The sequence below is a fragment of the Taudactylus pleione genome, unplaced genomic scaffold, assembly GCF_031769625.1.
Source record: "Taudactylus pleione unplaced genomic scaffold, aTauple2 ptg000005l, whole genome shotgun sequence".
In the NCBI taxonomy this organism is placed as follows: Eukaryota; Metazoa; Chordata; class Amphibia; order Anura; family Myobatrachidae; genus Taudactylus; species Taudactylus pleione.
Window position 1 is genome coordinate 18,064,466 of NW_028284408.1, and position 26,506 is coordinate 18,090,971.

General features: G+C 43.6%; 1 protein-coding gene across 5 annotated transcripts in view; it reads right to left on the reverse strand.

Annotated features, from left to right (window-relative positions):
* The window catches only part of ZC3H13 (zinc finger CCCH-type containing 13), a 67,652-nt gene that overhangs the window by 14,876 nt on the left and 26,270 nt on the right, over positions 1-26,506 (reverse strand). For 3 of the 5 annotated variants that reach the window (XM_088442859.1, XM_088442850.1, XM_088442898.1), the window contains 9 exons: positions 23,671-23,868; positions 23,183-23,356; positions 21,000-21,304; positions 20,402-20,866; positions 19,952-20,122; positions 13,635-14,073; positions 5,479-5,582; positions 3,072-4,094; positions 2,600-2,644 (listed from right to left, as the gene is read on the reverse strand). In XM_088442859.1, coding sequence (XP_088298985.1) covers positions 2,600-2,644; positions 3,072-4,094; positions 5,479-5,582; positions 13,635-14,073; positions 19,952-20,122; positions 20,402-20,866; positions 21,000-21,304; positions 23,183-23,356; positions 23,671-23,868 — 2,924 coding nt within the window. The remainder of the gene's footprint in view (positions 1-2,599; positions 2,645-3,071; positions 4,095-5,478; positions 5,583-13,634; positions 14,074-19,951; positions 20,123-20,401; positions 20,867-20,999; positions 21,305-23,182; positions 23,357-23,670; positions 23,869-26,506) is intronic. The other 2 variants (XM_088442956.1, XM_088442860.1) reach the window with 1 other exon arrangement.

The window sequence follows — 26,506 nt, forward strand, 5'->3', positions numbered from 1 at the left end:
GTCCCAAGGAGCCACAGGAGGCACAAAGGGAGGCTGGATCCTGAGAACACCTTGGAAAAAGGTGTGAACGTCTGGTAGTATTGCAATCCGCCGTTGAAACCTGAAGATCTGCGCTGCCACTGTGAGAAAATGGCCGCTGGAGACCTCAGAGGAGGAGTGGCCGAGGAATCTGCAGCTCAGCGACGCCAGACTCCGTGCTGAAAGGCGCGCTGAGCTGAGGGGAGGAGCCGCTGACAGGGAAGGCTTCCTCCCCTGGCTAGCATATTAACCCCAGGGCTTGCCGGCATCCCGCTTGCCATATATCCCTGGTGGTCTAGTGGTCCCACGGGTTATTCCTCCTCAGAGGGGGAGCCCGCCGCCACCGCTAGCGGCCCCCGGTCAGTCCCCTAGGACCGGGGGCAAAGGACTGCATCTGCAGGCAAAACCCGCGAGCCGCCGCTAATCGGCGACTCGCGGCTTACCTTGTCCCCGGCGACTCCGGCAGCAGTCCAGGGAGGGACCCAGAGTCCGGCTAGTACAGACTCTGGCCTCCCGCCGCGATCCCCAGTGCAGTACTGGCGTCGCGGCGCCAGCGGGGAAGGAGAGCGGCAGCGTGGGCGTCTGTATAGACAGCCCGTCACTGCCACACTAGAGCCTCTGTTTTAAAATAAAAATCTAACAGGCTCTTTTTTTTTTTTTAAATAAAAATAGAAAGCTTTTGGGGGCTGCTCCTGCAGCCCCCCTGCGCAGGTGACCCGACTCCGGCCGGGCACCAACTCAAACTGAGGTGCTGTGGCCGGAGGCGGGGTATAGAGGACGGACCCAAGTGCATCCTGGGAGCAGCTAAAGCTTTAACTGCGTGGTGCCCATGGATCCAGATCCAGCTATACCCCCAAGGTCAACCCTGTGGACCCCCTATGGACCCTGAAGTAGAAATAATACTACTATTAAAAAAACAGGGTTCATCGGGAGTCAAACTAAGTTAAGAAGTGTGGACTCAGGCCTATTTCACACCTGCCGGATTTGCCCGGCCGGCAAAAAAACAGGCAGAAGCTGGCCGTTTTTTTTCAGGCACTCAGTGCCTTTCACATACTGCGGCTTTGAGACGTTTTTACTGGGTTTTTTTACTACTCTTCTAGATATGCACAGCAGCAGTAGCTGCTGTACAAGCCAGCCGGTGTGAGTGAAAGGATTCATTGTTTCATATACACCACTGGCCTGCAGGGTCGCCACGGCAGCAGTCCTCAGTGGAAATTCCCGGCTGTAACACGGTGACCGTGCCGTGCCCAAGGACCCACCCGCTTCCATCCACCACTAAATTTCACACCTGGCAAAAAAACGCCCGGATTTTTGCAGCCCGGTGAAAACCGGTAGGTGCGAAAAAGCCCTAAATGTGTACACGTTTACATTGCTGTAACTTGTACAGGCAACTTACACTGTGCTGTGTAATTAGGCATGCATGGCAATAATGTAGTCAGCCATATTCTGACGACAAAAACCTGCAGGCAGATAGTATTTATCCTAAGTCTGGAGCTCTGGTCTTAAGTATTCATAAGTGACAATTGTGTACAATAACGAAACACCTACCAACTCTAAATAATTTAAGGTTAGGAACAGAGTTCCAGACCTGGTATAAAGGCTATCAGCCTACAGTCTTTTGTCTTCATAAGGTGGCAGAGACCACATCATGACATGCATGATAAACTGATATCAATTTATTTACATTCACAGCAATAATTCCACAAATACAAATGCAAACATAAAGACCTCATCTACACACGTTAAGAGATAAGCACCTTCATTAAAGTACTATGGACTAAAAGGAGGGTATTATAGACCACCAATATATTGTACATCCCCTTTTTTTCAAAGCAAATATTTTAGTTCACATTGACCTTTTTAATAATCTTGAATGCTTATCCATCACATATAGCATTGGAATTTTAAGCCTTCATCTTCATTGGAGTTTATATTCTTCCAGTAGAGTATACAGTTGTCTTTGTGCTAATTATATGTGGTTTATTATGACCAACCTATTGCATGAACGATTAAAATAATGACTTCTAAATGTAGAGCTAATTTGCATCAAAAGAGATGGAGAGATTAATGGAGGATCAGAACAAGAGATGGTAGGGCATATGCACCACTGATTCTGAGGCTTCATCTATTTCAGTGTGTCAAAATCAAAACCAATACAACAAGCAGCATTTGAAATATTTGTGACACATTACCGTAAGTATGACTAGAACAGTATTCAACAATTGGTAAACATTTAAACAGGAAGACAAGCATGACTCTTACAGAAATAGAACAGCTGACACTATAAAGGCATTAAGAGAACCAAGAGAGCTACTCTATACATTCATTTTTGAGGTGATTTAGTTTAATACACTTATGTGCATAAATGCATATTAAAACTTTATCCAGTTTTAGTATTCCTATGTGCGCTTTAAAAAACATTTGTCTCTCAGAGGCAAAATTATCTATAAAATATACTTAAATAAGGGACCATAAAATGTTTAGATTATTACCAGTTATCTAACCATTCCTACACAAAGCCTAATATAATTCTCTTACAAGCGGAACACTCTCCCTAGTAGACTAGTCGGGAACTACACACCTGTATGCCGTGTTGAGATTTGTGGCTGCAACCCGACTGCATGTCCTGTATTTGGAATGTACAAAATAGAGCTTTACAAACGAATTATAAGACATGCAAAATTGAATCATACGTGCAAGGCCCATACAGACCTTTAAAAGCATAAAAATATATCAACAGATCTTCTGAGACTATACTGTTATGCTGCTTAGACGGCGTTAAAAAAATTTTTATTAAATTAAATTTTATAGAAGCTTAAATATTAATAATCACATCTTGTTGTATTATAAATTTTAGCATAAGAATGATATATGATCATTGCCATATTAAAATGGTAATAAAACTAATTCTGAAGATAGTGTGAGTAATTAGACTTCATAGAAGATTAATGACTACAGCCATAATAGACGTGGTTGACTAATGACATCTTTAGTTTCAAGTGTTGAGACAAAACAAAATAATTTTTCAATTAAATGACAAGTTTCTAAATTACCTGATGAAGTGCTGCGACTAGGTTCTCCTCTTTTCAGTTGATCGATTCTAGATTTGCGCTCTCCAGGGGGCTCAATGCTTTTGTTCCGTTCCCTCTCTCTGGAGCTGCCATGCGGTATTCTTTTCCTTGCAGTTTGGTCTTCACTTCGGTGACTAGAATCGATGGAGGGTGACCTCAGGCGACTGGATGTACGACTCTGGTTGCTAGAGATGCTGCTGCTGCGTTTCTGTTCCGTGAGCTTGCGTGCAGGTGGCTCATCCACTATTAAAGGTCGAGGATCTTCTTTCTCCGTTTTCACCTTGGTGGGCTTTTTGATGGTTTCTTCGGTGGTTCTGTCGGGAATTAAAGATTCTCCTCTTTCAGGGGGCACATCGTCATCTGACCAGTCACTGAATGTGGTTTCTTTTTCTTGGACCGTTTCAACCACTACCTTTTCTGGTAACACCTCCAGAATTTCTTCTTTGATATTTGCAGTAACTGCAACTGGTGCAACTATAGCAGGTGGTGTCCTAGGGCCTTTCTTCTTCTTACTATGTTGGACAACTTCTTCATCAGACACGTCAGATTCGCCTTTCTTTCGCTTTTTCTCTAAAGTTTTCTTCTTTTGGACCTTTTTGGGTGAAAAGACTTTAATTTCTTCTTGTGGAGACTCTGTAGCAATTTTCTCAACTACATTTTCTTCATCTTTCTTTTTCTTTGCAGTTTTCTTTAGCATTTTCTTCTTGGTTTTGTCTTCATGCAATTTGTCCGTAATCTCCCTTTCCTCTGGTTTATGTTGAATCGTGCTATCAATGTCTTTTGTCTTTGAACTATCAGGATCTATCAAGTGTTCCCTCGGTTTTTCTACAGTAGACAGTCGCTCTTTAGTTTCTGGCTCTTCATAACGCTTAGATCCATCTTTCCTATCAGTCTTTCTTTCCTCCTCCTTCCAACGAGTCGGCCTTTCCTCTGTTATGTGTGTAGGGCTAAGAGAACGGGAATCTTGTGGTATGACAACCTGGCTTAGAATCTTGTGTTTCTCATCTATAAGCAAAGCAGATACAATGCAGTTAGTTTCCACACAATGCAATATTTTATTGCAAGAACCTTTTGTGCTATAACCCATAGGAACCAAATATTCGCTTTTACATGTCTGTTTGACCTAAACTGCTAAAAGCAAATTGTGAAATTTTTGATACAAGACACATCACATTACTCTATGCAACATAGTATTATATATAGTTTATGAGGAAAGGAATAACTCAAGGGTTTTAATCATGTTGACCGACAGAAGACTGCCCATTATTGTTAACTCCTTCCTGTTTCTGTATCCTAACATTGCACTTGCATGTGTTTTAAGCGGGAGCTGGTGAAGATGTGAAGCTTTTATTCGGTAGTGTAATAAAATTAATATATTAAGTGCATTTTGTAGGAAACAATAGAAAACAATTACAAGATGAAACTAAAAACAAAAATCCTTGTTTTTTTTATTATGTTTTGACAAATTTCTGCAATTCCAGAAAGTTTCCCCAAAAACGGTTTACCTATGCCAAGTATAGATTTATTAAATAAGTATAGAGTATGCAAGGTGTGAGAACATATAATTGGGGTTTCACCTAAACAAAGTTGATCTCAGGTCTATGCCAGGGTCAAAGCTGTAGATTCCTAGTGTACCTAGACCCAAGGTGCCTATTCGTGACAACAGATAAAGGAGATCTGTGACGGCTTGCATTACAAGTCACAGAGTTTCTCCAAGCTGGTTCCCTTTTCAGTCCTCTGAGCTGTACAAAAAGTCTCCACTTTGTGTGCAGTGATCAGACAGTAACGGCAAACAATTCCTGGCCACTGCACTGGTATCCAAGCCTGCAACCAACAACCTTGTCTTCGGACAATTGCTAAACCTGACATCTGCTAAACCCAGATTTATCTATCAGAATGCCAGATCCAAACTGTGATTAGTCGCTCCATTGAAAGCATATCCATTGCTCGGGAGTCAATGACAGGGTACCTCAACCCACCACAACAGATGTTTGGCATTGCGCATCTGCGTGTCCATGGAAACAGACTAAGTTTTTTTGCGGCTGGCCTACCACTTTGTGGCCGAGCTGCTGCTGATCCTAGACATTTCCACTTCACAACTGCAACACTTTTTACTGGAGCAGCTGTGTCAGGGCAGAAATTTGATAAGCTGACCCTCTGACTGTTCCACCTTGAATGTCAGAGATCTTCAGAACAACCCATTCTACGGATAATGTTTGACAATGGAGATTGCATGACTGAATGCTTGATTTAATGTACCTGTTACCAATGGGTGGATTTAATGTACCTGTTACCAATTGGTGGATTTAATGTACCTGCTACCAATGGGTGGCTGAAATGTCCAAGCAGACTAATTTGAATGTTTTCGTTAAGATCTATATATTCTTACTTTTCTCATCACCATTGTTGTAGGTATCGCTCTCAGGAGAGTGATCTCTTCTGCGTTTTGGGGATGGACGCGGGCTTGGACTGCTTTCATTTCTGTGTCGCTTCCTAGAAGTGAAACATTTGATTTTTATTAGGTGAAACAAATAAAAGGTGTCCTCATCATTTTGGTGTTTAGAAGATCAAAAGTTTATAATAAAACAACACTTATTATTTGAATGAGCATTTACATGTAGCATCAGCATTAGTTTACATTGCTGCAACAAATAAATCATAAACAAACAGTTCTATATAGAAGACAGAGGAAGAAAATAAGTAAATGAAATTATAGGAAGACAGGGTTGATGTATGTTTCATGACAAATCCCTCAGTTACGCATTTATTTCCTTAGCTAGGCATTATACAGCAAGACTAATTGTTATTCTTAGCAAGTACTCCCATACCTAAGAGGAATTTCACCAAAATAATATTGCTTGGTAATGACAACTGCGTGGCTAAGACAATTCTGTCAACAGATGAAAGGTTACTCTTATGTTGATTAAATATGCACTTGCATCTCTATGCAAAATAGAGAGCATACGAATATGCTTTGTTTTGATGGGTTTAGTAGCCTGTATTAAAGATTTTTTTCATCATCTTATTTTTAACTTTTGAATTTCCCTGCTGCAGCTATTTGAAATGACCTCTACGATGGTCACCTGGTGCAGACACTCATCTGGCTTTAAATCATAAGAAGCGCTCGCTCAAAATATATGTATATATATATGCAATAATAAAATATTGTAAAAAATGACTAAACATAAAATATATCATATTTTGTGTATTAAATGGATCTGCAAAACCATTCATACGAAGATACAGAAAAGGGTGGACGGGAATCAGACAAAATTAAAATGAAACAAACTAAATTAAATAAAATTAAATAAATAAATAAAAAAATAATAAATGAAATAACAATAAAACTAAAAATAAGCAAATGAACCAAAGTGATGTTTATGCTCTTTAAGGGGTTAGATGGGTGCCCGCTGCTGTACTGCGGGTTGCTGTCCCTACCTTTCCCTGAGATACAGGGTTTAGCTGTCTGCACAGTCCTTCAAAGCCGGTGGTAACTTCGGCGCTCAGTGTTGGAGGGACACGTGCACTTTGTCCCGTTCTGGATGCGGTGTTGGCCGCTTGCTCCGGCTCGCAGCTGTTCCGCTCAATTCTTCAGTCCCCTTGCTGGCTAGCTCACCAGAGTGGGGAAATGCCGATAATGTATTAGTAGTGAAAAAAGGCCCCAACGCGTTTCGTCCACATGACAGACTTTTTTCACTACTAATACATTATCAGCATTTCCCAACTCTGGTGAGCTAGCCAGCAAGGGGACTGAAGAATTGAGCGGAACAGCTGTGAGCCGGAGCAAGCGGCCAACACCGCATCCAGAACGGGACAAAGTGCACGTGTCCCTCCAACACTGAGCGCCGAAGTTACCACCGGCTTTGAAGGACTGTGCAGACAGCTAAACCCTGTATCTCAGGGAAAGGTAGGGACAGCAACCCGCAGCACTGCAGTACAGCAGCGGGCACCCATCTAACCCCTTAAAGAGCATAAACATCACTTTGGTTCATTTGCTTATTTTTAGTTTTATTGTTATTTCATTTATTATTTTTTTTATTTATTTAATTTTATTTAATTTAGTTTGTTTCATTTTAATTTTGTCTGATTCCCGTCCACCCTTTTCTGTATCTTCGAATGAATGGTTTTGCAGATCCATTTGATACACAAAATATGATATATGTTATATTAGAGTCATTTTTTACAATATTTTATTATTGCATTATATATATATATATATATATATATATATATATATATATATATATATATATATATATACACACACACACATTTTGAGCGAGTGCTTCTTATGATTTAAACTTTTCTTTCTTATTGTAAAATAGAGAATATAGAAGCAGCTATAGGAATCCAGGTGCTCTATTTTTTATTACTCCCTGAAACTCTCATCGGGCTATCTGCAGCCCTGAGCCGGCCGATTAGGCGCCTTTCCTAGTGAGAAGAGATTTCTCTTCCCAAGTGGAACAATCACGGTAGCTGCAGGTAGTTGTAGTTCGTAGAGGACCCAACATGCCAGCACATGTAAAGCAACTGCAGCAGTGCCAGACCACACATTAGGAAGCAAAGGTAAGTGATTTTCCTACTCTTGGTTCCAGTCAGAAAAGAAAGTGATCTAAAGCATCACCTTGGAACAATTCAGGTTGGCCCTACTGCCCAGGCAAAATATTGAGCAGCGGTTCCAAATCCTTCTTCACAGGAAGGCCCATCTGAGTATAAGCCTGTGAGATAGTCATGTGAAGCCATCTGGCCAGAGTCTGCTTGTTAGCTGGCCATCCCCTCTTATGGAATCCATATAAGATGAAGGAGTCCGATTTCCTGGTGGTACTAGTGCGGTCCACGTAGATCTTCAGAGCACGGACCGCATCCAAAAAAGCCTCACCAGCCGAGAGGTCTGGTGATTGAAAGGCCGGGACCACAATTTCCTCATTAAGGTGGAAACGAGAAACCACCTTGGGAAGGAAGCCCGGGCGTGTTCTAAGAACAGCCCTGTCCTGATGAAGGATTAAAAAGGGGGAGCGAAATGAAAGCGATCCTAAATCCGAAACCCTAAGGGCAGATGCTATAGTCTGAAGAAACAGTCTTTGCAGTGAGCCATTTGACATCCACCGATTCCAGGGGTTTTAATGGAGGTTCCTAAAGTGCATGGAAAACCACTGACAAATCCCACAAAACCAAAGGAGGGAGGTTGTATACGTAGAACACCCTGTAGGAAGGTGTGAACATCCAGTAGAAGAGCAATTCTGCACTGGAACCAGATGGACAATGCCAGGTGGAGTCCAATATCCAATTCAGTCTGAAGAAAGGCAAGTATTCTAGAAACCGTAAAAACTGGAGGGTCATAGTTTCTAGGAGCACATCACTGGAAACATGTATGCCATATTCGGTGATAAATTTTGGCCGAGGACGGTTTATGTGCTCTGAGCATGGTCTGGACCAAAGAACTAGAAAATCCCTTAGGAGGGATGTGTCAAGAGTCAAGCCGTTAAAGACAGACGGTCCATGTCCGGATGTAGATAGGGACCCAGAGTCAACAGGTCTGGTCAAAGAGAAAGTTGAAGAAGGGCGTCTACGGAGAGACTTTGAAGATCGGAGTACCAATGGCGTCTGGGCCAAGCCGGAGCTACAAAGAGGACTGTGCTCCCTTCCAGCCATTGCTGTATGACTATGAGTGCATATTTGGTGATTGAGGTAGACCATTGCCGTGGCATTGTTGGACTGTACTTGTACCGGCCTGCCCTGAAGAATATCCTGAGCCAGAGTGAGCTCTGTAGATGGCTTGAAGTTCAAGGACATTGATTGGAAAGACCACCTCGGCTGGAGTCCAGCGGCCTAGAAAGGAGCGTTGGTCGGTCACTGCGCCCCACCCGCGGAAGCTTGTGTCCATGGTGAGGAGTGCCCATGCTGGGATCCAAAAGGGGTGCACTTTGTCTAAATGGGACGTCTGTAGCCACCAGGCTAGGGACAGGTGAATCTCCGGGGAGCGGTCAATCGTCTGGGATCTGAGCAGATAGGGCAGCCCGTTACACCTGGAGAGGAGCAGGTGTTGTGGGGGCCTGGAGTGAAACTGAGCGAACTCCACCATGTCGAAGGTGGACATTATGAATCCTAGGGTCTGCATTGCAGAGTGAATTGACACTTGGTGACTGTGTAGTAGTCTGTACACCCGGTTTTGTAATACTGAGATTTTGTCTGCTGTTAGGAAGATTCTCTGAACCAGAGAGTCCAAGAGGGTTCCCAAATGTATCATTCTTTGAGAATTCTTGAGGAAGACTCTTTCCAGTTGATCAGCCAACGGTAAAGGATATGGTTACCTGTAGATGGTGGTGAAGAATTACTGGGGAGCTGGCCAACAGCAAGAGATTGTCTAAAAGTATGGGAGCAGTCTGATCCCTTGAAGACAAAGATAGGCTGCTATAACTGCCATGATCTTGGTAAAGACCCGAGGAGCCATTGAAAGGCAAAAAGGCAGAGTCTGAAATTGGTAATGTTGCTGTAGTATAGCAAACCAGAGATATTGTTGATGAGAAGGTGCTATAGGAACATGTAGGTAAGCGTCCTGAATGTCCAGAGAGACCATAAAGTCCCCAGGCTCCATAGCCAGGATAACAGAGCGGAAAGTTTCCATAAGAAACCTGGGCACCCTGATAAACTTGTTCAGAGACTTGAGGTTGAGGATAGGCCATTGAGACCCATTGGGCTTCCCCTCGCTGTGAGGAGGAGACCGGAATTATTACTCCTGAGAGCAGTAAGGACTGAATGGCCTTTTGGAGCAGCAGGACCTTGCTTTGGTAAAATGGAGGTTCTGTGCAAAAGAACTGCTGGGGGGGTCGCCTCAGGAAGGAGAGGGCATATATCCGTGGGTGACCACTCGTCATACGCAGGCGTCTGATGTGGTCTGACGCCAGAACTGGGCGAATTGAAGAAGTCGGACTCCCACCATGGGAGCCCCCAGTGAGAGACCTGCCCTGTCATGCTGAAGCCTTGTCCCTAGATTTGGTAGGTGGTCGTCTAGTAGCGCAGGTCTGTTTGGTCCTAGGCTTTGAGGCCTTAGTTGATGCCGTGGAAAGGACTGACCTTTAGCTTTTCCTTGAGGATGAAAGGATGACATTCAGGGCTTCGCATTATATGCAGAATGCAGGAATGCCGTCTTGGAAGCTGCCAATGTTTTTTGTCTAATTCTGGGCCAAAGTGAGCTCTGTAGATGGATAGATATCCCCAGAATAAGGCTGACACAGTAATGCCTTTTTAGAGTCCGAATCTGCCTTCCATGAGCAGAGCCAAACAATACGGCGGGTTACTACAGAAGTGGCAGATGCCTTGAAAGCTAGGAGAGCCATATCCATAGCTGCTTCACCCAAATAGGAGGCTGAATCTCTAATGTGAGATATGCAAGACAGGTGTTCCCTTGAAGCATCAGAGGGAAATGTCTCTTCTAGGGAATCTGCCCAACTCTGAATGGCTTTTGCCACCCGGGCCGTAGCCCTAGCCGGACGAGTAATCGCTCCTGTAAGAGTATATAGATTTTAGACAAGCATCCATTCTTGTATACGTAGTCTCCTTCAAGGAGAAGCAGTATGGATATGTAAGGTAGCATTCTTGACCAGACATGTCACGTGGGAATCCACTGCTGGGGGAACTTCCCATTTAGTGCAATCAGTAGCAGTAAGAGGGTAAAAGGAACTTTAACATTTAGGAATCTGAAATCTTTTACTGGGCATATTCAGTGCCTCAATCAAATGATCAGATAGTTGATTAGAGTGAGGAAACTCTGGTAAAACCACCCTTTGTCACTTAAATATTGGCTCTGTAGCCTTAGGAGCAGGTTCTGTCTTCGATTTGAAGAAAAGATTTTACAGCTCTCACAAGTGCAGGTATATTAAATTTAGAGGAGGGTTCCTCGTCTCCCGAGGGTTTCAGAGTGAGAGTGAGATAGGTTTGCGTCTTCTGCCTCCCCAGATGGTAATTCAGAATCTGATAGCTGAGTGGACTGGGAAGATAACAGCATGCTTAGTAGGTTTACTAGGTGAGGATCTCTCCTTTTGTAAGCATTTGTTGAAAGCCTGTAGAGGTATCCACCAGACTCTGCACGGAGGTAGAAAAGTACGTCTACCCATGGGGGAGGCAAAGGAGTTGCAGGGAGTACCTGCTGTGGCCATCCCATAGGAGGAACTACCACAGGGGCAGTTAGATGGTCCACAATTTTTGCCAGCATCTGTGAAAAAGTAGCCCAGAGTGGGTCCTGAGGAGAAGACACCGGGGCTGATGGGCCAGTATAACAAGATGCACAAAGACCATCCTGAATGAGGTCCTCTAAAGCTAAGCCTGCTGAGCAGAACTTGCAAGACACCAGAGTGGGTGCAGCAGGTTGCTTGTTATTCTTGCCTCTGCCAGACATAGCAGAAAGAATAATGTAACACACAATCTGACAGTGCAGTGAGCAACTCAAATGTATGTGCAATATGGCACAGTGTAGTGTGCAACAGCAATATATAGTATGTGATAGCCTTCACAAATATAGGAAGATGTGAGGTACAATGAACCCCCTATACCTTAGTATGCCAGGGTTATAGTAGAATAAAGGGAAAGGTATAAGCTGACAAACTACACAGACCGCAGTGGCTGGTAGGATATAGTGCTGTATAAACCTGGCCCTTGGGAGAGGTATACAAGGAGACTGGACCCAGTGTTTCCAGTGCCCTGAATGCAGAAAATGGCTGCCGTGAGTCCAAGAGTGGGTGGAGAGTGAGGGAGGAGCATCTCAGGGAGCAGGAAGATCGCAGTGGAATGGCGCCCTGAGCTGGGGGAGGGGCTGCAGGGAGAGCGCCTTCTCCCCTATGCACTGGGTCCTCTGGCTTAAATTGTGCAATTTGCCAGTGTTTGTATTGCCCAGATGGTCTAGTGGAGTCCCGGACGAACCGGTGTCCACATCAGCGCCTCCGATCTGTCACCCATGAACGGAAAAAAAGATTACACATTAGACACGGGTCCCCGTCTTACCTGTCCCTTGAGTCCCGGCTGCAGTCTGGGGTCCGGGGAGCCTTGCTAACTAGGTCCCCTTCAGAGCCCCGCCGGGAGTACCTAGCCGAGAGCTGGTGTCACGGCACCGCGGAGTGGTGATAGAGCAGCAGTGCAGACGTACAAAGGAGTGTCTCGTGCTGCTGCTCATCAGTAAAATAAATGAAAATAAAATCATAAAAATAAGCTTGGGCTGCTTAATAGCAGCCGCACTGTCAAAACAGTGAACCAGCACCCGCCAGACACCAATGAAACTGAGTTGCCCTCAGGCTGTGGGCGGGGCATTGGGGGGGGGGAGAGCCGGAGCATCCTGGGATTGAAAAGCTTTGCGATTGGTGTCCGGTCCTCCAAGTCCTACCTACACACTATTGTCTCCCCTGTTGACTCCTATGGACCCTGAAGAAGAAAGAATTTTCCAAATCTAAGACCAGGAAATTTTGTACAGTCTTAAATGTCATACAAAATTTCCCAAGGGATGCCTTTATCCACAGCGTGCAAGGCTCCTATTGCTGGCTTTATAAGATGCTCATGGGAATGCCACGGTTCTGAATGAAAGTTTGAGATAGATCCATGACACAGACAATAGAGCTCAATCTCCAGTGTTTGGCGAAAGTAACTGGCACTTCAACTCCTAGCCCAAAGCACCAGAGCCCATTCAACTCAGTGTTTGATTAGGGTTCATCAGGGACCATATCAAAGATTCCAGATAAACAGATCATAATGTAAGGTCCTGCTAAGTCACTGCAAGGTCTGGTAAGAGTTTCTGCATCGTTTCAGAGGATTGTGAAGAAATCTTTGCCAGATATTTATCAGAAACTTCATATTTTGGCTCTAGGTGCACTCTGGTGAGGGTCTGACTCAACATTTTACCCAAGAGAAACGTGACGTTGCGGAGGAATGAGAGTTGGAGATTTCTGGTTGTTTGAAGACTCTGCAAGGTCACAGGGTTGGATGAGTTAATGTTCAGTGTCAGATAAACTACACACACTAAGGACAGGAAGACTTCAAAAATGCCTGAATGTGCTATTTAAGAGAAAAACTAATTTAATTGTTTTGGTTTCCTTGTTCTCCTCAGCTAGAAAATGTGTTCCAGGAAGCCTGGACCGAACAAGAAAGGAATTTACACGTATTGCAGATTTTAACTCCTGTGTGTCATAAGATCTGAGCAACTTTTGGAGAGTTTGCGGTCAATGAGACTTATAACTGAAATAATAAACTTGGTCTGACCACATACAGAAGGCATCTGAGTATTAGGGAGATACAACTCTGGATTTTGTTCTAATCAGAACAACACTCCTTAGTTAAAGATCGATGCAGAATCTAAGTCAACTTTTTTTCTTGGCTGTGTTTTACAGTTATAAAATTAGATGATAAGCCAAACAGGTGAGAGAAGGTCCTTCCAATTGTTGAGTTTACCAAATTTTATATGTATTCTATTAAGAAGTTACTGTGGTCTCCTGTGTAGATTGGGTAAATCTACCAGGTAGTTTATTATGTGGCTAAGGAATAAAGTCAAAGCATAATACTCACTTAGCTTTTCTATCCTCCTGTAGTTCTTTCGGATTTCTTTCCTCCCGTACATCCTCCCTTTTGTCTCTGCGATCTTCTCTTCCTTTGTCTTTTTCCTCCCAGTCTCTTGGACGCTCCCGCTCTCTGCCTCGCTCACGTTCTCGCTCGCGCTCCCTTTCACGCTCTCGCTCCCTTTCACGCTCCCGTTCTCTTTCCCTCTCCCTTTCACGCTCTCGTTCTCTCTCTTTTTCTCTCTCACGTTCACGAGCTCGCTCTCTTTCAGATTCACGCTCTTTTTCTCTCTCTCTCTGTTCTCTTTCCCGCTCTCTCTCCCGTTCTCGCTCCCTGACCCGGTCATCTCTCCTATCATCTGATCGATCCACCCTGCGTTCATCTCTCTTTTCTTCCCGTTCATCGTCATTTCTTCCCCGATGTGGTGCTGGAGATGTTGGTCTTTGATCTATCAAAGAAATAAATGCATTTTTTTCTGATTGCAATCAGAGAAATTTGTGAAAACATGCAAGTAATGCAAATGAAAATCATGGTATGCACTCTTAACTGAAAGTGAAAACTGGAAATTTAATTCATTCATAATCACACATCTGCTAATACCCTTGTTTAGGAATAAGTGTAGAAACAATGCTCTTAATTGATCAGAACTGTGGTTTTCCAAGATTATTTAGTCTGGAAACCAGATCCCGACTGTCCGTTATACAGCGGAAATAACAAAACCGTTCCTAGTGGGTATATCCGATGCCTATAAGCATGTCGCTTCTACAGATTACCATTTCAGGATGCGTATATTATATTAAATTAATGCTGGAATATACAATTGAATACAAATATGCTTTAAATAATTATCAGATCTTCACATCCAAAAATATACATTGGTTATTACTACCCAATTTGTTTTTTGTGAAAATATCAATAATATTTTATATAGAAAAAACTGTTTGGTGGAGGTGAGATGGGTTATATGGGGTTGAAGGAGGGGCAGAGCTTATACTACCCTTTTAGTGGCTGTACTCCTGCACTGTCCTCTCTACCCAACATCTTTGCAAGTGTCCCCCAGCATGGATGCAAGAGGTATAGAGAATATGGGCTACCTATTAGTGACTGTGCGCATCATAGTAAATGCGCATATACCAAGCAGGACATCTATACGAATAGTGAATTAGAGAGACAGCTTTAAGAATGCAAGTGCAACACAAATTATGCCGATATCCCTTAGCGGGTTGGGTATGGGATGCCTGCAGTCGGGATCCCTGTAGTCAGAATCCCGACACCAGCATCCTTACAGGGTTAACATACTGACACTTGTTGGTCGGTATGCTAACCCTCCCCCTCTCCTACCCCTCCCTCTTTGGCGCCTAACCCTACCATCCACCCTAGTGCATGAACCTAACCTCCCCCTCCCCGCACCCTAAACTGACCCTCCCTTCTTAGTGCCTAATCATAACGCACCCCCTAGTGCCTAATCCTAACCCCCCCCTCATCCCCGCTACTTCTCTTCGATATCCTGACGGTTGGGATGCTGGCGACAGGATTCTGACTGGCGTTAAGATTCCGGCGACAGTAATGTAAGCGTCTGCATCCCGACTGCCGAACATATCCCCTCTTAGCTTATGAGAACATATCAGTGCAATTTCTTACAGGCATATAGCGCAGCTAAGAGTTAAAAATATGAGGTCAGTGTAAATTAATCAAGCATAGAGGCTTATGCTGGCTATACACTATGCGATATATTGTTCAATCAGCCAACAAATGACATATCACCTAGTGTAAAAGACAACAATAAGTAGCGCTATTAAGAGTCCTCTTGTATATACAGGAACTAATATTCCTTATCTATAAATGCTACAGCTGCTGCAACAAAAAGCCAGGTAGTGTCCTGGTTTGATATAGAAATATATGTCACAAAGGAATAGGCAGCGCTTGTAGCATTTGATCAATGAAAAATATTTTAATATAAATATGCAGATTTAAATACTCAACAGTGCAAATAGCTGAATAAGTATATACTTACAGTAAAAATAAGGGAGAAAACAATAAAATCTAAAATAGTAAAATTCCCAGAAAAAACACAATATTTGCATAAATAGAAATTGCTGGATGGTATATAAATTAAAAACAAAAACAGACACAAACATACTAGCTTTGATCTAAATTCAATTCCAATAAATATTGTATCAAGTGCATTCCACCAGACAATTATACAATTGGTATTCGATTTGAGCCAGTGTAATGTTGGTTTTGTGTCCTGATGAAAAAAAAAGGGAAAACTCAAAAGTCAGGTGTATATATGGGATACACGTGTATAGGAGCCGTACCAACCCCCTGGGTATTTTGGACTTGGATATCCCACGTATATCCACAATAATCTGGGTTACAGTACCTTCATTTCTTTGTGCAATCACCGGATGTATATTGGGAAGAAACCCAGGGGAGCCGTGAAGATGAAAAAATAGGTCTCTGTATAGTCTCCCGTTAGTGGAGCTCTTTCTCTCTCCGGACGTAGGATGGTAATGCTGACAGTCAATGGGTTACAGCAATGATGTAACTCCTGGGGTACAATGAGAGCCAAGTGCAGGGTGGTGATTGACAGCTGCAGTTTGCGGATTTGCCTACCCCGGTGTAAAGGTATGAATGTGCGGCTGCTCCAATACGTGGGTCACAGGTCTCTTGTATATTGTATCTGTAAACTTCAAGGGCTTTTTAGGGACGGCTGTCCAGCTGGCATAGGACCGCTTCGTGTGCAATGCACGGGATCCCAATGTTGTGATAAAAGTTCCTGAGCTTTATAAGTGGAATCCTTGCACTAGTACCCTCCAGACTTGAATGTCTAACGCGTTTCCCTGTTGATCACAGCTTCGTCAGATGCAATGTGAGAGGGTGTCTCCAGGTGCTCCTAATAAAGGTGCCTGCTTCCTTGATTACTAATTGAAAATTTCTGGAGAACACCTCATTCTCAATGTCGTTTTTTACTATGAATGTTATCCCCACATAGTATAAAGTTACAAAGTAGCATAAATACAAGCAGTTTTATTTTCAGCTACACTGTTGCATGAAGGAAGAAACAGTTGGAGACAAAGTGGAAAGTTTAAAATCCCTTGGTTATAAGCTGTGTCGTAAAGACACATACTGATTTATTAGCTTTTGATTTTTGAGCTCTTAGTCTATAATTGCAGGGCACATATAGTTTTATCAACAGTAATAAATATACCCACATTCTTGTGAATAGTAGTAATTTAATTTAGCTTGGATGCAAGTTAGTACCCATATTGAGAATTTAACTTTCATCCAAGCTAAATTAAATTTCCACTTTGTCTCCAACTGTTTCGCTCCATCGCTTGGTAATCGCCCGCAAATCGGGCAGTAAAAGGTTAAAAACGATCAGCGATGCGCGCGCCCGCTGGTCGTTTTTAACATCCATCACCACCCGAACATGACGGTCAACCTGACGACCGCCGTCAGGTTGCCATGTTCAGGGATGATTGATCTGCATACACTGAACGTCTAGTGTATGCAATTCACCCCGCGGGAGACGACGGCGTCGTAATCGTGCCGTTGTCCCCCGCATCGTTAAATGGATGGGCAGCATAAGACATGTAAGCAGCACTCACGTCCGGTAAGAGAAATTAGAAATAGGATCCAGGGACTCAGACCCACTGTTTGTAGCACAAAAGAGGATACACAATCGAAGCCATCCAGGCAGCAATGTCGCAAAAAAAGGCAGTCCGACACATGAACTCCGTCATAAGACACGGAGGGAAAAAAGAAAAAACACAAAAAACTCATAGGACAGAGACCTATGGCTCTGTACACTCCAATGAAGGCAACACATAAGCACTAGTTCTGGGCTGCTCTAAGTCCACATGGGACAGACTAGGCACCAAGACAATGTAGAAAATCGCAGAGATTCCGACTCCCAGATCGGAAAACAACTTTTGGTAACAATAGTCCCCAGTGACCAGTGCTAGCCATATTGTGGGCCATAGAGCAGAGTAGGAGAAAACTGCCCGTTTGGAGGCTACCACCTCAAGACCAACTCCAGAAAGAATTTCAAGTCCAGGGCTAACGTAGTCTCCGCAGAAACTAGCCCCAAAACTGAACAAGAAAGATTGACATACAGCCAGGAAACTACCAATTCCTGTAGCTGAAGAGAAGCCGTGGAAAAGCCCTGGTAAACACAGCTGAGTGTACCATTGAAACCAAGAACAGACGTTCGAACAAGCTGTTAACCAGATGTAACAGTCGTTCCCGGGACCTCACATCAGAACCCATGGGCCCAGTGGAACCACACTTCAACAGAGGTGCAGCAAAGCGAGCTAGAAGTCCTGAAAGACATCCGTAGCTTATTGTTCCCAGCGGGGACCTTACAGGCAGTGGCCATGCTGCTGCCACATGTGATCCCCTAGTTAGGAAGTACTCACCACTTTAGGAGTCCTTCAGGCTGCGATCAGTTCAAACACCCAGCAGGGATAACCATTCTGAAAAAGGATGTATACCCAGAACGCACCGACTAGGCACAGAGACTAGTAGGGAAGTACGTCTACCCCTATAAGAGGAAACCAGCTCTGACTGGAACCTAGCCCCCTGCAATAAGGAGGAAAGCTCCGTAAAAAAAACAACCTGCCAAAATAACAATCTGGGTCTGGGAGATGGATATAAAACATCCATCCCCCCAGGGATAATGGTCACCTGAGGATGATCACAGCAGACCTTTAGGTTACATTCCCTGCATGCAGACAAGGCTCAAACCAGACAAAAGGGACACTGGCCAGCAAAAAAGAAGTGAGCCTTTGCCTGTCTAGGGCAGCTACCGCCGTAGTGCAGGTCCCATTAGTAGGACCCTTGCAGGTACTACAGTCTAAGAGACATCCTCTCAAGGCTACTGGGAAAAACAAAGACCGCAACAGCCTGTGAATCAAAGCTCAGGCTGGGGTAAAGAAGTTCGAAAATTTACGGTACCAACGGCATGGCACTTGAACCCAGGTGCCTGAGACAACCAGGTCTAATGTGGACAAAAACCACTCGGCCATATCACGGTTGGTACTCCAAAGCTTGGGACTTGAAACCTCAGTCGTCCCGCTGGAATTGTAGGAATAGACGCAAGCAGGACACACCTACTGACCAAGCGCGGTGGAGAGCGACCCAGTACACCTGGACAAGGTGCCCGCGAATACGGTCGATTGCGGCTGCATGCAAACCTGGCCCGCCCAATGGCTTGGTCACGACTCATCTGTCTAGTCAACCTGGTCTCGTAAACTAAGGTTTCACCGAGATCTGAACTTGAATGCTGGATTCAGAGCCCAGAGTGCTAGCCAGGATACCCTGGAGTCTGACTACCGGTTCTGTGTTAGGCTGCATCAGTGCACTGGTAATACCTACCCAACAGGTTGCCTGTGGCAAAAGAAAAGTAATCTACACTCCGAAACAGCTCGTGACAGTGTAAGAGACTACATTAACTTTGAAAGATGCAACTGGTCAGTAACATGCAGGGCCCTGACACAAGTCAGGATCAGACCCCCACGAAGAAGGAACACCACCAACTCAGGCTAGACTGTCTCCACTAAGTGCACCCTAGCGAACACAGTGTAGCCAAAAGTTACACCGTATACAGGTGTGACACAGGCCAAGTCCCGATGCTGTGAAGACTGCACACAAAACACAGCAGACAGGGGGACTAAAAACCATACATCTGACAGAATTAGAAACCAGGCTTCAACGTAGAGCTGAGCTGATGGACCAGCAGGTGAACCTGAAGCCCCAAGGCAGTGTAGAGGACATAAAACACAGATTTTTATTTTTTTTATCAGGCCCTTAACCCAGAGAATGTAGGGTGGGTGCAGCCATTGTGCAAACCTACCAAAACACTGGTTATGAGCTCCTAGTTACAGTGCCATAGCAGACAACTGGAGATAATGTATCGGAACTAGGCAACTTAATCGCTCAATCACCTCCTGACAGCAGTCAGAAACAAACGTGGAACCCTGTATGGACGGTAGGCTGAGCCGCAGCAATGGCTTACCGCCAGGGGGAAAATAGAAACACAGCCGGATATATTCTCTTGAGAGAGTATCCTTTATTATGGCATCAGTCATATGTACACCACAGTTTACCACAGTAAACACACCAGTACCCTGATTATCTGCTTCACGCTCTAGCGTCCATGCCCTGTAGGTAGGGACATCGGGGATCTCATTCATTTATTCATGCGTGTCACTAATCCAATGACGAGGCATTTGGATACCTTGAGAGAGTCATAGCTACGCCAGTCACTGTACAGATATGGACAAAGGTGGTCCGAGGAAAAATTGATATCCTGGTATTTTTACCTCTCTCCCGACGATCTCTATCTCCATGTCTATGGTCAAATGAAGAATCTCTTCCCTGCTCCCTGTTATCATATCGTTCTCGGTCTGTATAACTGCTCCTTGAATCCCAGTTGTCGTGGTAGCTGCTGCTGCTATGGCTATCCACCTGAGAACCTCTTGTCCCCCGACCAACTGATAAAAACAAGAGATGAGGAAAGTAACAGACCATAATCAGGGGGCTACATAGCATCACAGGTTCAAGTTCACAAATATTCAACACAATCATAAATCGTAAATCAAAACATTAGTTGGAGGAGATCTGATTTTTTGCTTACTTCAGTATCAATATATTGACTAAATAACATTGTCACTGTTGTCCAGGTGCATGCAGTTAATCTGAGCTTAATATTCTCTCTTTAAAAATACTATTTGAGTTAAAAAAAAAAAAAAAAGAAGAAAATAAGAAAATACCTTTTTCAGGAGGCTCTGGAGCACGTCCTCTAGCCCGACCATTACGATCATTCCGGACATCACTTCTGGATTCACTGCGGTTGTCATTTCTGGAGTCATTTCTTGTTTCAGTTCGTGAAGTCTCGTCTCTCCCATGACTTCGGCTGTAGCTGCGGTCATCATATTGATCATCTTTTCGGTGGGATTCACGGTTGTCCCTTTCTCTGTGATCGAGATTGTCACGAGCAGAGCGTGAATCTTTTTGCTCCCGGTTTTCTTTACTGTCTCTATAGTCCCGGGTATCTCTAGCCTCGCGACTTTCCCTAGCATCCCGAGGTTCTCTCCTGTCACGGGTATCTCTTATGTCTCGGCGATCACGACCTTCGCGAGATTCCCTGTCATCTCTGTGGTCTCTAGAGCCGCTTGGTTCCCGGTCATGATCTCGATCATCTCGTTCTCTTTCTTTGTCCTTTCTCCCTCTGCTATCTGAAAGATAAAACATTGGGTTTTATGCAGCCAGTGTTGAGGGGGGCAATATGAAAACTTTTGCGACAGCCCCTTTAAAAATTTCACACACACAACAGAACTCTTGCATATACAACTTGAATGGTGCACATACCATCCCTCCTGTCACGTCGTCTGTCCTGTGAAGCAGATGTTCTCTCCCTCTCGTGCCTCCCCTTTTCTCTTACTGGGGACCGATGTTTGGATGGACTCCTCCTCCTGTGAGGTGAGGAGGTATGTGTAGCATATGGAGAGGACGACCGTCTGGCAGCTGGTGATGAGGCTCTCTGATAGTGAGGGGATGGTGATCTTCGGCGACGAGGAGAAGGAGAGTGTCTATGCACAGATGAGCCAGATTGTGAAGATGGAGAGTGATGTCTAGAGGACATGGGAGAATGATGATGTGCAGGAGAAACAGACCTGAAAGAAAAACATTTTTAAACTTTTAAAAAGCATTGCACATTTCTTACATTTTGTCTTCCATGTGACAATTTCCTAGATACAAGAATGAATATATACAGTCAGGTCTATAAATATTGGGACATTGACAGAATTTTCAGATTTTGGCCTCTATTCACCACCACAATGGCTTTGAAATGAAACAAACAAGATGTGATTTAACTGCAGACTTTCAGATTTAATTTGAGGGTAATTACATCCAAATCAGGTGAACGGTGTAGGAATTACAACGGTTTCTATATGTGCCTCCCACTTTTTAAGGGGCCAAAAGTAATGGGACAAACTAAACAATCCTAAATTTAACTTTCACTTTTTAATACTTTGTTGCAAATCCTTTGCAGGCAATTACAGCCTGAAGTCTGGAACGCATAGACATCACCAGACGCTGGGTTTCATCCCTGGTGATGCTCTGCCAGGCCTCTACTGCAAATGTCTTCAGTTCCTGCTTGTTCTTGGGGCATTTTCCCTTCAGTTTTGTCTTCATCAAGTGAAATACATGCTCAATCGGATTCAGGTCAGGGGATTGACTTGGCCATTGCATAACATTCCACTTTTTAGCCTTAAAAAACTCTTTGGTTGCTTTTGCAGTATGCTTCGGGTCATTGTCCATCTGCACTGTGAAGCGCTGTCCAATGAGTTCTGAAGCATTTGACTGGATATGAGCATATAATATTGCCCGAAACACTTCAGAATTCATTCTGCTGCTTTTGTCAGCAGTCACATCATCAATAAATAAAAGGGAACCAGTTCCATTGGCAGCCATACATGCCCACGCCATGACACTACCACCACCATGCTTCACTGATGAGGTATGTTTTGGATCATGAGCAGTTCCTTTCCTTCTCTTCTCTTCCCATCACTCTGGTACAAGTTGATCTTTGTCTCATCTATCAATAGGATGTTGTTCCAGAACTGTAATGGCTTTTTTAGATGTTGTTTGGCAAACTCTAATCTGGTCTTCCTGTTTTTGTGGCTCACCAATGGTTTGCCTCTTGTGGTGAACCCTCTATATTCACTCTTGTGAAGTCTTCTCTTGATTGTTGACTTTGGCACATATACATCTACCTCCTGGAGAGTGTTCTTGATTTGGCCAACTGTTGTGAAGGGGTTTTTCTTCACCAGGGAAATAATTATTTTGTCATCCACCACAGTTGTTTTCCGTGCTCTTCCGGGTCTTTTGGTGTTGCTGAGCTCTCCGGTGCGCTCTTTCTTTTTAAGAATGTTCCAAACAGTTGATTTGACCACACCTAATGTTTTTGCAATCTCTCTGATGGGTTTGTTTTCATTTTTCAGCCTAATGATGGCTTGCGTCACTGATAGTGACAGCTCTTTGGATCTCATATTGAGAGTTGACAGCAGCAGATTCCAAATGCAAATGTCACACCTAGAATCAACTCCAGACCTTTTACCTGCTTAATTGATAATGAAATAACGAGGGAATAGCCCACACCTGTCCATGAAATAGCTTTTGAGTTGATAGTCCCATTACTTTTGGCCCCTTAAAAAGTGGGAGGCACATATTGAAATTGTTGTAATTCCTACACCGTTCACCCAATTTGGATGTAATTACCCTCAAATAAAATCTGAAAGTCTGCAGTTAAAGCACATCTTGTTTGTTTCATTTCAAAACCATTGTGGTGGTGAATAGAGGCCAAAATCTGAAAATTCTGTCAATGTCCCAATATTTATGGATCTGACTGTATAGTATATAAATATATATATATATATATGTATGTATGTATTTATTTTATTCTCCTCCAAGTGGCCGGCCTCCTAGGAGTGAAACCTAACCCATTGTTTGCTACCCTTTACTGTTAAACTGTAAAATGTAAATCATACCTTCGGGCAGGCGAGATTGTGTGTTTGCGAGAGGATTTGCCAGGTGCTGGTGAAGATGGAGGCTTTCTCCGAGAAGCTGGAGGAGAATAATCTCTTGAATGGGAAGAGTTGCTGCCAGAGCGCTCATTTGGACTTAGAGACCGCTTTTGCCTTTGGGAGCCCTCAGATGGATCCCTATTTACAAAATGGAACAAAAGATCATATATCACAAAACATGATCATGTGTAGATAAGAGGGAGCACAGTGAAAGTCATTCATTTGAGTCCTGGGTGTCTGGTCAGCATGAGTTTATTTTTACTTCATTAAACATTAGTACTTTGCAAAACAGTACTTTTTAAATCCTTTAATTGTGTACTTGGGTGATACAAGATAATAGATATGAGCAACAAAGTGTGAGGAACACAACGCAAAGCCACAGAAATCATCAAATCAAAGAAGATCAGGAAGAACCTTAAACAGGCACCCAGGAGATTAAGAACAATGCTTACCTCTGCCTCTCTTTTTTGTCCCTTTGTTTCTCAACTTCTCTGCCTCTCTCTTTTATATCCTTTGCTTTTTCTTCAATACGATCCTTAGTCCTATGCTTGTCCTTGTGTTTTTTCAAAGGCAAAAGTTCTTCTTGAACAGGGGGAGGTGGACTTGGGGTACGAGGTCCTTTCTTTTTGCTCTGTGCTCCTTTGGAATGTCTATAACAAGTGAGAGGAGTTATAGCTGGAAACATAGCAATTCTGCATGGTGAATGCCATTCCTGTATGATATATTGCAGTGGTTCTCAAACTCGGTCCTCAGGACCCCACACAGTTCACTTTTTGCATATCACCCAGCAGGTGCCCAGGTGTATTCATTAGTCACTGACACGTTTTAAAAGATCAACAGGTGCAGCTAACTGTTTCACTAGTAATTATGTGACGGGACCTGCAAAACATGCACTGTTTGGGGTCCTGAGGACCGAGTTTGAGAACCTGTGATATATTGTAAAGCAGATCAGGCAAAAGGAAAAATAAATTTACTTCTTAACTTTAAAACACACAATCTACTGTACAAGTCTTCAGTAAATATCAACCACCTCCAGGTTTGTAGAAACGGCATCGTGCATTAACCCCTTCCCTAACAATGCAGTTTTAGATTAGACCCGTTAACAGCTAGACTGAATTCAAAAGAATAACATAAATTAAACTGATTAGGTAATTACATATGCTTAAATGGATATAATGTTTACAATGAATTTGATGTCATTACATTACTACAATGGTTCCCAAACTCGGTCCTCAAGGCACCCAAACAGTCCAGGTTTTAGGGATTGTTGAACACAGGTGGTTAAATCAAAACGACTGAGGTACTAAAGTCACCTGCGATCAAGCAAGGATATATTTAAACCTTGGACTGTAAAGGGACACATCCACTAGACCAGTGGTTCCCAAACTTTTTTGAATCACGGCGCCCTAGAGTATCAGTATTGTTTTCACGGCACCAAGAGAGGAGTTACTGAGAAATTCTGAGAAAAAATTAAGTAAAGTAGTAAAGTGATGTAAAGTGTACTTAACTGTCATTAGGTTCAGTTATGTGGTGGTGGACAGGTTTGCACTTCTGTTTGCCCACATATTTACATTACATTGACCATAAATTATTTGATTTGGTGCTGGACCACCAACCTGAGGCATACCTGCAAGTGTCCCAAGGCACCCCAGGGTGCCACGGCACACAGTTTGGGAACCACTACACTAGATGATTAAATTGAGCAACTGAACGATAATATCGTAATCGTTCAATAATCGCTTGCACATAGTTAAAAAAAAAGGAGTCTAAAACAACCAGCGATGCGCGCGCCTGCTGGTCGTTTAGACATCTATCATCGGGCAAATGTGTTATACAGCCCGACGATAACGTCAGGTTCTGCATGTTTGCAGATGATTGATGTGCCTACACTGAACGACTGCTCATTCAGTGTAGGCACATCACAGACTGAAACGACTGCACGATTACAATGTCGTAATCGTGCAGTCTTTTTCATGTCTTTAAGAGGATGTGTGCCTTTAAAGGTGCCATGAGGACCAAGTTAGGGAACCTCTGCTTTACTATATAATTTGCATTATGAAAGTGTATTGTCTTTTGTCCAATGTACTATATACTACTGTGTCAGACAGGCAGAATACTGCCCAAATAATAGACCTGGGAAAAAATAAGAGTTATGGTATACTTACTATTGATAACTTTTTCTTCGAGGTCCATAGGGTCCACAGGTATACCATGGGGATAATGTGGTTGGAGTGATCCAGGCACCAAACATTTAAGCTTTCAGCTCCCAGGATGCCTCAGGTTCTCCTCCACATATACCCCACCCCCGGCCATGGTCATTCAGTTCTGTAAACATGCCCAAGGCAGGAGAAGGAAGAACAACCGTACAACAGAAACACTTTCAGAAAATGAGGGAATTCCGTGCCCAAAAGAAAAATTACCCAATGCAGCCAGGTGCGTCAGGGTGGGTGCCCTGTGGACCTTGAAAAAAAAAAAGAGTCATCAATGGTAAGTCTACCATAACTTTTATTTTCTTCTTCAAGTTCCCCTAAGGGTGGGTACGCTCCTGCGCAGAAAGAAGAACTCGTCACCCAAAGGAAGCATCCTGAGAGGCAAAAGTATCAAAGGCGTACAACCTAAGAAAAGTGTGGACAGAAGACCACATGGCTGCCTTGCACAATTGTTCAGCAGAGGCACCACAACTAAATGCCCACTATGGCCCCACAGATCGGTTAGAATGTGCCGTCGCCTTGTTTGGGAAAGGGAGATCAGCCTGTGTGTACACCTGAGAGATAGTCATACGTAACCATCGAGCTAGAGTCTGTTTGTTAGCTGGCCATCCTCGTTTGTGAAAACCATATAGCACAAAAAGAGCATCTGATTTTCTAACAGAGTTTGTGTGCTCAACATAGATATGGAGAGCACGAACTACATCCAGGGAGGCTTCACCTACACAAAGGTCTGGAGCCTGAAAAGCTGGAACCACAATCTCTTTATTCACATGAAAACGGGACACTACCTTAGGAAAGTAAACCTCCCTTGTACGGAGAATAGCTCTATCCTGGTGAAAAATAAAAAATGGAGAGCGACAAGAGAGCGCTGCCCAATCAGAGACTCTGCGTGCAGAAGAGATAGCAAGGAGAAAAAGTGTCTTCGCTGTTAACCATTTCAAATCTACAGAGTACAGGGGTTCAAATGGGGGAGCTTGTAGCCCTTTGAGAACCAAAGACAAATCCAACAGTGCTACCGGTGGGACAAAAGGAGGCTGAAAGCGGAGAACCCCCTGCAAGAAAATTCTAACATCCGTTA